This window comes from Camponotus vicinus, unplaced genomic scaffold, assembly GCF_025532165.1.
Source record: "Camponotus vicinus isolate PSW18456_S1 unplaced genomic scaffold, iyCamVici1.0 SCAF_11, whole genome shotgun sequence".
NCBI classification, from domain to species: domain Eukaryota; kingdom Metazoa; phylum Arthropoda; class Insecta; order Hymenoptera; family Formicidae; genus Camponotus; species Camponotus vicinus.
The window spans coordinates 8592885-8609941 of record NW_028141947.1 but is presented as its reverse complement, the minus strand read 5'-3'; the positions used below and the strand labels follow the sequence as shown (position 1 = coordinate 8609941).

The 17057-nt window shown below is 36.3% G+C and overlaps 2 protein-coding genes across 2 annotated transcripts in view; both read left to right on the top strand.

Moving 5' to 3' along the window:
* Positions 1-1048, top strand: part of LOC145961738 (uncharacterized) — a 68956-nt gene extending 67908 nt beyond the window's left edge. The window contains exon 3 of the mRNA XM_083082196.1: positions 941-1048. Coding sequence (XP_082938322.1) covers positions 941-954 — 14 coding nt within the window. The 3' untranslated portion in view covers positions 955-1048. The remainder of the gene's footprint in view (positions 1-940) is intronic.
* On the top strand, positions 1012-11017 carry LOC145961739 (homeobox protein E60). Its single transcript, XM_083082197.1, has 2 exons — positions 1012-1151; positions 9139-11017. Exons 1-2 carry the CDS (start codon positions 1109-1111, stop codon positions 9486-9488), a joined length of 393 nt encoding a protein of 130 aa, XP_082938323.1. The 5' UTR covers positions 1012-1108; the 3' UTR covers positions 9489-11017.
* The last annotated feature ends 6040 nt before the right edge of the window (positions 11018-17057 follow it).

Here is a 17057-nt window from a genome sequence, read left to right as displayed (position 1 = left end):
TATATCTCTTAAAAATCAAATCTTCAAGCAATTTAATAGTTTGCGATGTTAAATTTCTCATAAAATGTATATTATTATTTTATTAGAATAATTTTTAATGTGCCAGAAAATATTTTTTGCACACAGAAATTTGCAATATGTTTTATATTATTTTATTTTATATTATTATATATTATTTTATTTAATTAAATAAGTTTAATATTATTTTAATATTTTATTTAAAAAATTGTTAAAAATTATATTAAAAAAATTTAATTGCTGCTTAAAGTTACAAGTGCCGTGCATCTAAAATCGAATGGTAAGCGATTTTAGATGTACGTAAAAATGAGAAGAAAATGAACGAAAAGAAGGCGATAAGAAAAAAGAGATAGGCAAGGCCGCGCCTTAATGGAAACGAGTTAATGGCCCGTGGAAACGTAAATGCTCGGCTAACGATCGACGAGTGATCATTATTTATAGTTATGGATATAGCCACAGACCAAATGATTACACTTTTCATACGATTAGATATAGATTATAGATGTAGATATTAACTCGAAACACGTTAACAAAAATCTCGTGGGAGATCCAATTGCGATCAGATGTGAACCTTACATAATACAAACGGCATTTAATATTTCAAGCAAACGAAAAGTCCGAAAATTTACATGTATATAAATATTGACTTAATAAAATAAAATTGAAGCTTTAATATAATTATTATAATTTAATATAATAATTATATGTGTATTTTTGTTATTTTTAAGAGATTATTTTTAAGAGAATTAAAAATTTCTTATATAGAGTTTTAATACAATATCGATTTAATTTGCATTAACAATGTCTGATACCTTGTATGAGAAAGACTCTCGAATGAATAAATGTAAAATGTATTTAATGAAGTTGTACGTACGGTAGGACAGGAGTTTTAATTGGTGTGTTTTTTCTTTTTTGTTCTCAGGACGAAGTAAGTAACGACCTACGGCGGTAACGAGCCGTGCTCGGGCTAAGACGAGACTAATGACGAAATGGCATCGGGGAACGTGAGCTTTTCTGAAAGAAGCCGTTATTACGCTTATTGTGTAAGCTTGCCCGATCGCTGACATTTCTGCGTTTAATCGATATCTCAATGACGCGTATGGATATCCAGTGCTTTATCGATTCATCAAAACGTAAGACGACATTAACTTCCATTTTTTTTTTGCGATTTCAACATATGACGTTATTACATAATTAAATTAAATTAATGTTAGATTAACGATACGTTTATTTAGTCTTAAAATATCGTGGTTATTTAAAGAGATATATTTTATTATTATTTTTACGAGCATTCATAAAAGTATTTGTATTAGTTAACCTTCTAGGGACCTACTTTTCTACTTTGTTCTATTTTCTGTACTTGTGCTATAACTTTACTCGAAATGAAATCTTTTAATATGTAGAGAAGTATTAATATCCTCTTCAACGCACTGCCATAAACTTCCTTTCTCGTCATACTTCATCCCGACGTATTCTAGCCATTTATGCTCTTAAAATACCATCGTTGCAGCGAGAACAGCTGCAAATCTCATGGGATCGCAAAAACCTCGCAACATAAATAATTCGAAAATGTGGGTTACAAGGTATCGCTATTCTGCTCGCGATATCGTATATTTGCTCGCGGCGAACGTAGGAAATACATAAAGCGTCTATGCGGAATTCGCGTCCTGGATAACGAGAGCCTGGATACGAGTCAACGATGGGGCCTTAAAACTGTCAATCGGGAGCTGTGTGCACTCGACAGAATCTCGAGAAAGAAAGAGAGAGAGAGAGAGAGAGAGAGAGAGAGAGAGAGAGAGAGAGAGATCGAGGGAGCTCTCGTAATTCTTGTAAGTCGAGGAATGACTTGGGAGAATCGACTAAGACCTGCTGGCCGCCTGCTCGGCTTCGTGTCGACACGCTTAGCCTCGTTTGTCCCAAGTAATGGTCGCAGTCATAACTCAAGCGACTCCACTCGCAGCTCCGAGCTCGTTTCTATATCTCGACGTATAACTTGCACAAGGACAGGCCGATCAGATTCACGGAAAAGACGGGTCGATCGACTCTCGGAGCTCTCCTCAAACGATCTCGCAGCTATTTGCACGGTTAGTCGATCGTTCCGACGAGAAAATGCGATTTTGATCAACCAATCTTGGACTTATTTCGATATTACTCTCGTTTTTGTCAGATATTTCATATTTCATACTCGGTACTTTATAATTATTTATATTTTATAATTATTTTGTTCTGTTTCATTTTATTGCCATCTAAATTAAATATATCCGATTAAGTAATTCAGGAAGTATTTCCAGATAATAGGAAAATATGGTAAAGAGAAAGAAATAAAATGATTAAAATTCAAAATTTTGTGTAAAATTAACATCAGGATCTCGTTTTAACTACATTACGCTTTTATTTGATGTAGCTGGAGCCATTATCGAGTTTGCGGGACTAATCGATGAAAATTGACCAAAGTGCGTCTTCGTCAATTACACCGAGTCAATGACCTTAATGACTTAATGACGCGTCGTCTTCCTTTATATCATTCTGTTAACCCGCTGCCTTTTAACGAGGATAATAATTATCGGTGATAAATTTCAGGACGCTGATTTAACGTTCAATGCATTCATTACTGGGCAGACCAATAATAAATGTAATGAAGATAATAATATAAATACAAGAGAAAGACTTTTCCTCCTTAATTATTAAATGACTTTATACCTAACGTTATCTCTTTCACAAAACGGTCGTCGACTAATGTCTTAACTAATATTCACATATATGTGTAATAATAATAGTTAAAATTATCGGAATATATTATTACATTTACAAAAAAATATATAAAAGAAAAGTATATCATATATAATAGAATAATATGAATAAAATAATGTAATAGAAATAATATAATAGAAAAGTATATCATAATGTTTTCGAAATTATAAGTGATTAATAATTAGATGAAAATGCATTTCAATTTGATCCGATCAATTTTTATGCATCTGATAATATTTATACATCGATCGAAAAAAATGGGAGGAAAAGGCACAAAGTACAGCATGATGGAGATTTTGGCGACATCGCAAAAAAAAAACGACACTGAAGAAAGTCGCTTCTCATGCGATGAACGCGCTTTATTAAAATGTAATAATCATTTATTGCTTGTCTTTCGCGCGACGAAAGCTTATCATTAAGCGGTCAGTTAGCTAGATTGCCGCTGTAATTATCGGATGACACCGGATGACAAGCCGGGGACAACCGCCTTCGAGTCATGAATACTTAAATGCGAATCAAATGAACACGCGGCCGCGCTTTCTATCCGGACAACTTTGTACATCAAGCGCACAGCTTGTCACTTGCATCACTTCGCGCAATTTTAATACATCCGCAGCTACAATCATCGTGCATGGTTGGCCTCATTGACGTTTCCCTTCCGGCGATCCGTCGATGGTGACCGCGCAATTAAAAAAAACGTGACAAGCAAGTCGAGTGGCGCTTCGACAGTTTCGTTATAAAGCCTATGCGATTCGTAATCGTACGACTCACTTCGCCTACCACTTACACTTAATTAATTGCGCATAGTCGCGTCTACCCAGAAACGATTAATCGGCCCAGAGAGATTTCCATTGCTCATCTATAGGATTGCATCGACGATTATCGATTTTTATTCGATTTATACGGAAAGCTCTTAAACCCTATAATTATCACGATCTGAACGACGTTTGACATCCGCGCTAAAAGATGAAATATGTGAGATTTAAGGGGATCCCTCAACCTATCTGTTTTATCAACAAAACACTGTAATTTTTGGGCATGTGCCATTTTTTATTGTCTACATAGAATTAAAAATCCTTTTCTACGGTTGAAGTATAGATGCAAAAGGACACGGGGAAGCCGATTACATACTGAGAAAGAAAAAAAAGTATAAAATTATATATTTATTTATCGACTTCTTAGATCAACATGGCATCTAAAGCTATCACCTCATAAAGACATTAGCCTTGTATAAATGTTTTGTAACTTTTATGCATAAAACAATAGCATACCCAATAGCGGACTGCACAATAAAAACTTGTGGAACTGTGAAAATTGAGTTTAGTAGTCTAATTAATAAATGGCATGTGCCCAAAAATTTCGGTCCATATATACCTGAAATATCGGTACAGTAGAGTGAAAAAAGCAGTGCATCTTCTTTATAAATAACGTGATAGAGAGAGATACGGGATGAGGATTAGATGAGGGCGCTGTAATCATGTAAGAGTTCACCGTTCAATGAGGAATCCCCTTAAACCTTATAATTATCACGGCCTGAACGACGTTTGACATCCGCGTTAAAAGATGAAATATGTGAGATTTGAGCGAGAAAACCACGCGTTGAGAGATTATTATTAATTCATGACTGCGTAAATTTTCTGAAATTCTTGGCGTATTGTCTCGCACTTTCTAATTTAATCAATTGCTATTACAATCTGGCTTTCTACGTTTAGACTCTTTTTTCGCGATCTGATAATTTATATTCTCATATTTCTCGGGAGAGACTGGGTCAAATCTATCTGAAATGTTCTGTTATTAATCTTGCAACACCTTTCTGTTGCATTACATTCTAATTGCACGAAATACATATAGTTCGAATTTTCTACAATCGTTCCATCGGGATCAATTTCGTTTTAATGTCTGTACAAAATAATTCGCTCTCCGAACACGATCGTCGGCCATTTGCTCCTCGCGGAATTCCATCGTAATTTACAGATCATTTTTAACAAATTCTAGACATTTTACTCTCCCTTCTCGTTCTCTCCGCGCTGTCTTCTCGGTTCTGCCGATACGGATGTAATTAAAAGCAACGTGACGAGCAAGTCGAGCAGCGGACTGAAAGGGCGGTCGTAGAACACAGCGCTGTCAATTCGTTACGCGAAAGTTGCCCAAAGGAGAAACTAGAAGCCAGAAGCTGACGTATCTATCTCAAGAATAGACCGAGAAAAATAGTAGTAATTTTTGGAGTCGATTCCGTCAAATTTTAAGTAAATTTTTTGTAATTTATATTGACGTCAACCCTGAGAATTCGTTACACCTTTTCACTCTCAAAGTATAAAAGTCGAATCTTGTTACGCGTTTTATCATAAAAGGATTCGCATGTAAATGAGCAATCAACGTATTGTTGGTATTTTTATTCTAATCGCTTAATGCGTGTCCCGTGTTACGATCCAGCTGATTAGCAATGTAAATGTCACCTCGCGCGCGCGCGAACGAGTTGCACGATTGTACGCGGCAGAAAAAATGCAATTAAACTGACAGGCCGAACTACGAGCTGACGTCTATCTCAGAGGAGTAGGACAAGGAAAATTAGTGTTTCTAGCGAAGCCGCGCGTCGCCGGTATTCGAGGTGCTTTTGGGGTTGCGCTTAACAGGAGCGAGAGAGCGTCTTAACATTATTGGTTTTACCCTCGAGAGTCTTTGGAGAGGGATTACCGTAAGTGAGAAGGGTGAGAAGGAGAAGAGAGTCCGTGCAGAGCGCGAGAGATGCTCTTCACCGTTTCCTACGCTTGACTACGAGACCGCTTCGCTTAAGTAATTAGACTGCCGACTGTTCGTTACCTCAGTCATTCCTGAGGAGAAGAAAACTGCCAAGGATGGTACGCGTTAATGCAACTGGCTACTACACTCTTATGAGCTTGGCGATTTGCTGCATGATTTCCAAGAATCATTTTTTTTATTTTACATTTATTTTTATTTTATATTATTTTTATTTTATTTATTTTTATTTTATATTATTTTTATTTTATTTATTTTTATTTTATATTTATTTTTTATTTCATATATATTTTATATATATTTTATTTTATACATTTTTATTATATATATATATTTATATTTATTATAATTATATTTTATTACATATATTTTATTTATATTTTATATATATTTTGCTTCCCTATGTGCACCGAAATTTTACTCTTGTTCCGAGAGAAAGTCACGAAATTCGACGACAGTTTTTTCTTTTTAATCTTTCCGATTAGATATGCGATTAAACTCGCATGAAATATCGCGTCTATTTAATAAACACGGTATAACACGATGTTGATAGAGTATTTTTTATTTCTCTTTAAATACCGGCACGTGTCTGAGGAAACGAGGCAAAAAAAAAATAGTGACATGGTGAGCAGTCGCAACCTTACGAGATATTTTATAGACGCCATCGAGTAGCCATTCGACGAAGATGAATTTCTTACGATTTTTTATGACCACACACGTGTGTATAGAAATCGATCGCGGCCGTAAGAGCCGGTCTGTAAGAGCCAATCAGAGACGGGAAACTAACGACTCAAGTCTCGACGCGCGGATGCTTGATCGTGCGGAACAAACTGCTTTTCCGATAATATTACTTAAAGCTTGCGTACTATGATCTTCGCTTTGAATGATTACGCGTTGTAAAACGCGTTTTCACTTCGAAACTCATACGTGCCGGACGACCCTCGTTGGTCGACAGTAATTTATACTACCGCGCAACACACAACATTCGATAATTATCATTTGCAATGCAACTTATACTTCGCGAGCCTATAATTTCTCATCTCTCTCGGCCAATCGTTAAAGCCTTGCTTCGCAGATAAATTGTTTGACGGTAAATAGATCGTAATCGAATAATTCTCCCCCCTGTGATATTTTATGCTCATTGCGACGGTTTTCACAAAAATTAATATTTAGAACTAATAACTTCTGACGTGTTCACAAAAGCGCACATAATGTCTTTGAAAATTAAAGGAGCCATTTATAAAATAATACGAATATATAATATTAATATAAAAATGTGAATAAAGATAAGTATATATTCAATTTTGAATTCGAATAAGCGAGAATTTTGCTCTTTTCTAACAAAATTTTCAATTAAAAATTTCTACATATTTTCAAGAAACAATTTAATGATTTAAATGAGATAAATAATGGTATATTTTTTAAAAATATATGACACGTTTACTGATATCTACTGTGTGTAATAATATTTATCTTCTATGTCAAACATATTAATTTCGCGCATTTTTTTTAATATCCAATTTCGTTATTTTCTAGAGACAGATATAAATATATAATGTCAACCGATAGCTTGAAGCCACTTTAAGGCATTCGTATGCAATCTGAAAAACCAAAAAAAGCTGTCAATTTATACACAGAAAAAAATAAGTATCAAATCAAAATTTATATACTTAAACTAACGCGTTCATTGTTTCGTATATACGCAACAATTTATAATCTTCTTAGAAGAATTTAAAAATTTTAAATTTCAACAGTATTATAGTCTTATTTTAATATTGTAATTGTCACCTCAAGAATATATAATTATTTAATTCTACTTTAAGAAAATTATAATCTTTGATTTAAAAACATTATTTTCTATCTAACATTGTTTCTTTTTCATTCAAGAAAATTAAATCTTAAATCATAAGAATATATTTTTCTTGATTAAACTATATAAAATGGCTTCATTCAAGTAAGCAATTATTCAAGCAATTATATTTTTCTTTAATTAACGCAATATAGTCTCATTTCAAGATTTCCATGTTAAAACTAAATATATTTTCAAAACAAGAATGTCTTTTTTTTCAGTGTATGTTCTTTCTTCCGACGTATGATTTCTCGCGCGAAAGTCGATGATTCGCGGCGGTCTCGAAATTTTCGCGGAATATTCAGTAGATCGGTCCGCCCGATAACGCCAGTGTTGATCGTTATGATTTGATTTATACGCAATTACACAGCCGCCGGTGCTGCGCGAATAAACCTCGGTAGGTTCGTGCCGTGCGGGGCGGTGCGCAGTGTTTACCTCGTGAATTATTATCGTGCGGGAATCACACAAGAGAGAAGCAGTCACTGCGGGGAAAAGAGCGAGTCGCGTTTAGAATCGCATATTTGCGTGGCCCTTGTTTGTGTGCGGGGGCGAGACGTGTGTTTCCTTCACAGAATACGTGACAATCTGAAACAAATTTAACTTCAGAGACTCCATTTTTCACCAAATAACTTGGTCGAGTTTGAAATATTTTTCTTAGATTTTAATCATAATTATAATTATCTCTGAAAAACCATATTTACTGCAATTATAAGACTTTTTTTGTCGTTTTCCCTTGATTATCTTGATATTCGAAAAGAGTAAGCGTTATATTTTTGTCGAATTCTGTCGCCTACGTAATCAATCAAAGTCTCAAGAAATGTAAACATGCGAATAACGACACCGCAGCGATTGAAATGCGCGTGTTTACACGCGTAAGGCTGATGACAGAGAACGAGACGTAAGCGCTTACGTCTGTCGTAGTGCGAACGTGAAGTAACGCAGGGAAAAACGTCTACGTAAGTTACATATACGTTTTTCTCTGCGTTACTTTACGTCCACGACTGCAACAGACGTAAGCGCTTACGTCTCGTTCTCTGCCATGAGCCTAAGACACGCAACGTGGCGGCAATAACAATGCGTGTGATTTAAATCCGTCGCTGCCAGGTACATCACGGTGATTCTACGCGAACGCACATCCGCAGCACGATAACGCAGGTAGAACCGAAAGACGGAAGGATTTACTTCGTCTCGGCGGGAGGATCCTTCCAGTCGGACGTTTATTCCGTCGACGAACTTTCCGACCCCGGCTCCTCCCAAGCAACCGGCTTGTTATAGAAGACACTCACGCATAACCGGACCTAGACCCGAGGTGCGCAAACACGCCGAAGGAAAAACACTCGAGACAGCCTAGACAATAAAACTTGTCATAAAACTTGCTGACCGGCGGTTCGTTAATTTCTCAGATTTATCGGCGTGTAAACTTGCTGAATCAATGTCTGAACGAGACCTTATACAGCGGTATTATGTGAAGTATTGCTTATAACATCTGAGCCTTCTTATACGCATATTGTCATCTGTAAGAGATCCGATTTTACCAGATAACATTTGCTGAGAAATGAAAGCCAGCTTCGTGAAATAAGTCTTGGGAAAATTTTGTATCCACATAAAAATATATATCTATGATGTATCCATCTTTGCCACAAAAAAACATTGACTAGATGCGACGTCATTTCTTGAGAAAACCTCAATTTTACCTGCATAAATGTCCTTGGATGAAAATATTGACAGATATGAGTTAACGCTAGGATCATCCCGTGTTGCAGGTCCGCGCACGAGAAGAGTGAAGAGGACAGACGGACGCGGCGGCGGTACTCCCGAAGAGAAACGTCCTAGGACGGCGTTTAGCGGAGAGCAGTTGGCGAGGCTGAAGAGGGAATTCGCGGAGAACCGATACCTGACGGAAAGACGAAGGCAGCAGCTCTCGAGGGATCTGGGCTTGAACGAGGCGCAGATCAAGATCTGGTTCCAGAACAAGAGGGCGAAAATCAAAAAGGCCAGCGGCCAGAAAAATCCTCTCGCGCTCCAGCTGATGGCACAGGGACTCTATAATCACTCGACGGTACCGCTCACTAAAGAGGAGGAGGAACAAGCCGCGGAGCTCCAAGCGAAATGACGTATGCAGACTTAAACAGAAACGACAAAATGTTAGTATGTAACTTTGAGCCCTAAATTTCGTATCTGACCCCAAAGATGCTATAAGCGAAAATCAAATTATCCTCTTTACTTCCTTTTAATCCTTCGCGCGAGAAATTTTGAGAAAAAATTGAGAGAAGGAAAAATAGGATCTCTGGCAAAGTTAAAAAATATACTTAGATAGTTGGAATAAAAAATGTTTTCAAATACGAATTAAAAATTATTTGATGATATTAAAATCACACACGACGTGATCTTTTCTTTAATGAATAATTTTTGCAAAAGAGAATGCGAATACATAAAAAGTATTTTTGTTAATTTTTTTAATTATGCAAGTTTTTGAAAGCAAGTCATAAGTAACCAAAGCGGTGTAAATTTTCGTGTTATTTAAGAAAAAAAAGAAAATAAATATGTCCTATATTATACTTTGAAGAGTCATATTGGCCAAAAAGACGGTAAGAAGGAAAGCTTTCTGAGCGGGCCCAAAGCCTATGGTCTGCCATTTTTCTTCCTTAAAATGAAAGACTGGAGTATTTATTTCGTTAGATGTACTAGAGTGGCAACTCGTTAGACAGCAAACGAATCAACTCGAGGAATTCTTGTTCTGTAATTAGAGCTTCCGATAGAGCATTTGGCGTATGTCGCTCGCCTTCGTTCGACAATTAATCGAAAAAAAGTGAGAAAAAGTTAGTTACCGAGATGGCTACATAAATAAGTTACGGTCGTTCGCCGTTTCTTGCCATCGCTTTGAAAGGGGCGAGAAGAAATAATATAAAAACTACGGCACACGTTCCTAGATCGCAGCATCCACTTGGTTGGATCAGATTTTGATTTTCAGAAAAACGATGCATGATATACCGCAAATCCAACCAGATTTTCCGGGATATTTTGTATTGTCATAAAAGTTTACCCAACAAGAATATTCATTCTTACTACGTAATTTTCGCGTACAAAATTTGATCCAGTTTAAGGTAAAAATAAAATGTGTTCGATTAGCGTAACTGCGATGGCATGCAGCGGTTAATTTTTCACGAAGGAGATTAACAAGTGCCATTTTTTGTAATTTTTCCGGCAATATTATTTACACAAAACGTACGGAATCGCCTCATGACGAGGAAGATTGGGAATCGAGCGAGTAAAGGAGGGAGCGGGGAAATAGATTTTACATTAATTTATTGTAAAAATGTAAGATATTATATCACGCGAAGAAAAACTGTGGAGTGATTGCAATGTGCAATAGAATATTATATATATAGAAAGAGAAGCACACACACACAAATAGAGATGAGCTATGTATAGGTGTGTTGTATATGTAATCGACGGAGCGATGTACATAATTTATCACTTAGCGGCGGCGTGTCCCGATATAGACTGTTTAAAAATATAACTTAGTTATTTATTTACATATATGTGTGAATCGTAGCGATCATACGAACGATCACGCGACAACTGATACTTGTAAGATTATTTAAATTCGAATTAAATATTCCCAATTATCAAGCCATCGAATATGATTTATTTTGTCAGCACTTATCTCTCCCCGTCACGTGAACGTTTGCTCAGGTAAAGTATAATCTACGACGGCTGCGAAATATCGAAAGTCTGATTGATAAATGATTATGTGACATGTTATTTGCGAGACATGTCGCAATCGATGATTACAACATGCAAATGAGTGTGTCACCGAAACGAAAAACAATTTCGTATTACATCTAAATAATACTAGATTTACCAAACGTTTTTGCAAATCTTTTTGATATCTATCTAAAAATTATTCATTAACATGATTACAAAATTAAAACAATTGCAAACAAATTTTTTTAATAATAAAGCTATGTTTAAAATTTTTTATCAAGATTATATATTTAAAAAAATACCTTCAGTTTTTTAAAACAGTTAATGATGACACAAAAATTTATTATTAAATAAACATAATTTAAAAAATTATTATTTCTATAAATTATTCTACATGAAAATATAATTCTATTTATAGTATATTACTATACAGTAATGATGTTTTACAACGTGGTATGACCGTTGCCTATATTAACAGTAATGTAAAAGTCAAATATAAATTTAAAATCGTCAAATACAGATTTTTTAAATATTTTCAATCACACTAACGTGATATAAAAGGGGAGCGAGGAAGATAGCCGAGGGACCATCTCTATAGGGATGAAAGCGACGGGGCGGGTCGATTCGCATTCAGCATTTGGCGCATGCTTTCCACCCCCGACTCGTTTCAGACACCGTGCGGACTCCATGGAAGGCCCCTCCTGCCGACGAGATATCGATTGATTTACAGTCAAAAGGTGGCCATCGTTGATATCACGCCAGCCACGCCTACGTTATACCGTAAACGCGTTGCGTGTGTTGCGTTACGCTGATCGTGAGTGGTATCAGATTAACGCGTGTATCATACTTCATTTAACCCGGCTCTGTCGCTGTCCACTTGCGAAACTCTGTTTTGTCTCCGATACTTTTCGTACATCTCTTTATTATATCACTTACTGAAAAATATTGAATTTTCCTGAAAAATATTATATATAACGAGTCTATTACCTGGAACGTTTTATAAAAATTAATGTTGGTTAAAAATAATATTATAATTATTATGAGATATTTATAGACTAAATGATTATAATATATTTGCTCTATAAATATTTCATATTCTCATAAAATTATTATAGTAGAATAAATGAAATTATATTTGAGATAAAATTAAATCAGCTAAAATTTAGCGTAAATTATCATTGAATATCAAATATTGTTGTCGCCGAAAACTCTCGAAGGCCGAAAATCGAAGATATTCGAGAAACACATCGAGAAATTCGAACGCAGCTGTCAAAAGGGACGACCGGTAAGTAATAGGTAACATTAACGTACAAGCTACGGCAGAGTGGAAGGACTGACATGACGAATAATCGACGATAGTCACTTTCGACTAGACTTCCGTTATACCCTCGTCCACGAGAAGAAATGGCTCTTTTTAAGACTCGCTACGACGATTAGATGTATCAACATTTTTTGCCTTGACCTAGTGAAATTTCCTTAAAACGGGATATAAAAAAAATGCTTGGTCATTATTATAATTCTGAAATAAAGTTGGTAAAATTTAGAAAATTAATGATTCGCATAATTTATACTAAATCGTAATTTATCTTACAGAATGTAAACGAGAGTGATAAATATTAACGTTCAATTGTATACGGAAATTTCATCATTTTTGTTTCCTATTTACATAAATGAAGAATATTTCGTGTCAAGATTCCTTACAAACAATTTTCTTGTTCGAAAACTTTATATATAATCTCAAAACAGCATATATTACATAGGGTTAAATAATCTGGTCGTCCTCAAATCCATCGTCGCGTTGATTTTCCGTGCTCGGACTTGACGATTAAATGCCGGAATCGACCGCGTTTCGACGCCGGGAATGTATGGAAATCCATGCCCGGTCTCTCTTTCTCTCGTCAGTGACTAATAATAGCCGAAGATCGGACCGACTCCTCGGGATCCGGTCAGCAGGCCCAATACGTCCCTGTCAGATTAGAATCGCGGTACTTGACAGACTCGCGCTTCTGTCTGTCCGTACGTCCGGTGGATGCGTCTTCGGACTGGGGGCGAGGGGGTCAAACGCCACGCCAGATCCATAAAGACGATCGCGCGCTCCTGCTCCTTTGTCCCGGAATCTTTACAAATGAGATACAAGCCAAGAGAAAAGCGGATGCGCGTTAGGGGGGTTTACGCAGGCATTAACCCCGGACGACCCGCTCTCGACATTCTTGAAGAAACGCGTATATTCCTTGCGAACGAGGGGAGGGGCGACTCAGGCTCTCGATTATGCATCCGTCTCGTTGGGTCTCGCTTGTGCAATGATCTTTCGCTACTTTGGACACTCGATAGGGATCTGCCTATTCAAATGCAGCAGAGTCGGACACTGAAAATTAGGCCACTTATCGAACGAATTCTTTTAAACGTCAAATCGTTTTTTGACTGCGATTTTTCTTTTCAAAATCGCGCGTTTAATTATCGATCGATGGATTTAATCATAAATCATTGTACGTAAAATTAGATCGCTTTTTGCTCTGCTCGCTAATAACGACTTCGACGTATTCAACTACATCTATAATGAACGCTCTCTTGCAATGGTTCCCGGTAAAGTCGGAGCAATAGTACTATTTTTTTAATCCGGTTATTAGACTGATAAGAAAACGCGGGGATCATTATCTAAATATTTCCTGCTGCTTGTGTAGCTGGCCTTCTTATATTAATTGATTGAAGCAGGAAATTGAAGACATTAACGGATTTATTTCTCTTACCATAAAGTAATAAACGAGTTCCATTGCATCCCTGTTATTCAATAAGACGACTGTGCAATAAATATCTTTGAGAAGATAATCAGAGATTAGTTAATGAATTAATTTACGCGGATAATTATATTTTCAGAGAACATAATTTAAATATCCTAGAGCTCACAAGTCTCTTTCAATATGAAATAATATTTTGATGAGCTTTTAACATGTTGTTTTCTACACAAAAATAAGGGACACGTATTTTTTTATACATGCCCATACGCGTGTCTAGGGGGTAAAACACCCCTTTGAAAAAAATCGGTTTTTTCTTTTCGAGATGAATATTTCAGAGACTATAAGAGATAGAAAAAAATTTTCAAATTAACAGTTAAATGGCTTCAAGAGTACTTTACGACAATAACAAAAAAAATTTTTTATTTTTTTAATTTTTCAAAATTTTTCAAAATTTTTTTTTTAGACACTTCCGTGCCTACACTTGTTAGATTAATTATTATAACAGCTGATAATGCTCAGCACTTACGACAGTGCGTATACTTGTAAACACGTCGCAAATTCTTATTTAAACAGTGAGAATGGTATCGCGGAATAAACACACAGAAAAATAGGACATTCTTGTTTTGAAAATATATTTAATTTTAACATGAAAATCTTGAAATGAGATTATATTGCGTTAATTAAAGAAAAATATAATTGCTTGAATAATTGCTTACTTGAATGAAGCCATTTTATATAGTTCAATCAAGAAAAATATATTCTTATGATTTAAGATTTAATTTTCTTGAATGGAAAAGAAACAATGTTAGATAGAAAATAACATTTTTAAATCAAAGATTATAATTTTCTTAAAGTAGAATCAAATAATTATATATTCTTGAGGTGACAATTACAATATTAAAATAAGACTATAATATTATTGAAATTTAAAATTATTAAATTCTTCTAAGAAGATTATAAATTGTTGCGTATATACGAAACAATGAACGCGTTAGTTGAAGTATACAAGTTTTGATTTGACACATTTTTTTTCTGTGCAGTGGCACAATCTACGACTGGTCCCAATGCTTGATGGTGCAATGGTACGCACGCTGATAAGAGCGCGCGCGCTATCAATCCACGCACTCGCATTCCTCTCGACGCGTTCTTAGCGTAGCACCGATTTATCCGTGCGTCGCGTCGCGGCAGCCTCCGATCGTATCGCTCATCGCGGCATGATTCTTTTTCCCGGTCTCACCTGGTCGACGGCGCGGCGCCCGCGGTTGGCCGATGCCGTGGATTAAGAGGAGGATAATAATTCGTGGCGGCCGTGAGAGAGATCGAGCGACTCCGGAGATCTCCGAGGATGATTGTCGTCGGTGAACGGGGCATTAGTCGTACGGTAGCCGATGCCGATGGATACGCGTTCGCCGTCGGCGTCGGCGGATGAGAGAGACAGGGGGAGAGAGAGAGAGAAAGACAGAGATGGAAAGGAAGGGAGGGAACGTGGAAAGCAACGTCGGAGGATCTGATGCTGACGGGTATTAAAATTAATGGTCAGTCGTGTACGCTGACGTGTCACCTTATACCTCCATGCGTCATTTTGATTGACCAATAAATTATCTCTCTGGAAGGTTTCGCGCGCGCGAGGGCCGGATCTTCCCTCTCGCGCCTCTCTTTCCATTCCGCGGAAAAACCGCGTCTTCCGCGAGCCCCTTTTAGTATCGCAGCTAGAGGATGTACGTCCTGAATGTGGATGCACAATCGCATCTGATGATAAAAGATAGAAGGATGTAATTATAGTGTACATACAACAATCGCACATTTTTAGATATTACAAAAAATATTAGTAATACAAAAAAAAAGAATTAAATTAAGAAAAATAATAAAATAATAAAAATTAAAAATAAATAAAAATAATAAAAATTAAATAGAATAACACACTTGCACATCTGATAATTAATATTATAGAAGCAAGAAGGCAAGTATCTAATTTTGAAAAAAAAAGTCAGCAACGTTTATCGTTATATTATAACGTGCAATAAAGAACGTGATTTTTTTCTGTCGCTTTAAAAATACCTCATGTGATTCTATCTCGATATTCCAGTCTAGACTACTTAACTACTACGCGCGATTCCAGATGCGCCTTGGCATGTAATAATAACGAATTCTCTGTCTTGCGAATTTCCCCGAAAGAGGTCTCAACCAGGCTTAATGGCTCAATCCGCATGTTCCGACAACTCGATGTGTGGGCCAACGGTCGGGGCCCCTCCCTAAAATTTTCTTTTGGCCCGAGTGCCCATGGAAGGCGCGTTATCCGGACACCGACGGGGCAAAACTTGCGCCCGTTGCCTCGTTTTTAGACGCACGGGAGGCCAAATGACTGGGACGCGCCGCTCTCATGCATGAATGCAACGTCAGCTGCCATCCCGGGACATTGCGAACTCTTTATTAACCAAAACATTAAGCGGGGAACGCCAAGGAACACGAGAGATTTGCAAACCATCAATATAAAATTTATATTTCATCTTTTACGAAAAAGCGATGACGCTCTCGAACGAGAGAAGATATCATCGTGAAGAGAAATATTGTTTTGAATAAAATTAAAAATAATAAAAATTTTTATCATACTCGAGAACATGAGAAGAAGAGATGAGTGTTTTAATTAAATTAAGAGGATCCTGTACTGAACGGCGAACTCTTACACGAAACAGCGCCCTCATCTAAATTCTCATCCCGTATCTCTTTCTATCACGTTATTCATAAAGAAGATGCACTGCTTTTTTTCACTCTACTTTACCTACACGCACGCATACATACACACGAATCACTCTACAAACTATACTTTTATATTAAACTTCTAATTTCGATTTCGAAGGTTCAACAATGTTTTTTCGTATAATTCGATTCAAGCAAACATGTTTTTACGTTCATACAAACTATATAGCTTTTATATGAAGTACATATTATAATGAGATGACAGTTCGTCTATAATTCGAGACGCCATATTGAGATAAAAATAGATAAGGAAATCTGTAATTTCATAATTATTTCTCGTTTTTCATATGAAATCGAAGTTTGTTAGGATTATTGATGTATGTATTGCAATCGTGGATAAATATTTTCAATTCTGTCAAATTAGTGCGACGAAAGACTAGAAATACGAAAATGATAATTTTGTCGGTAATACAGACGAGTACAGGATCCCCTTAATATCTCTATTATATTAATATCTTTAATTATATTAATATTAATTATTA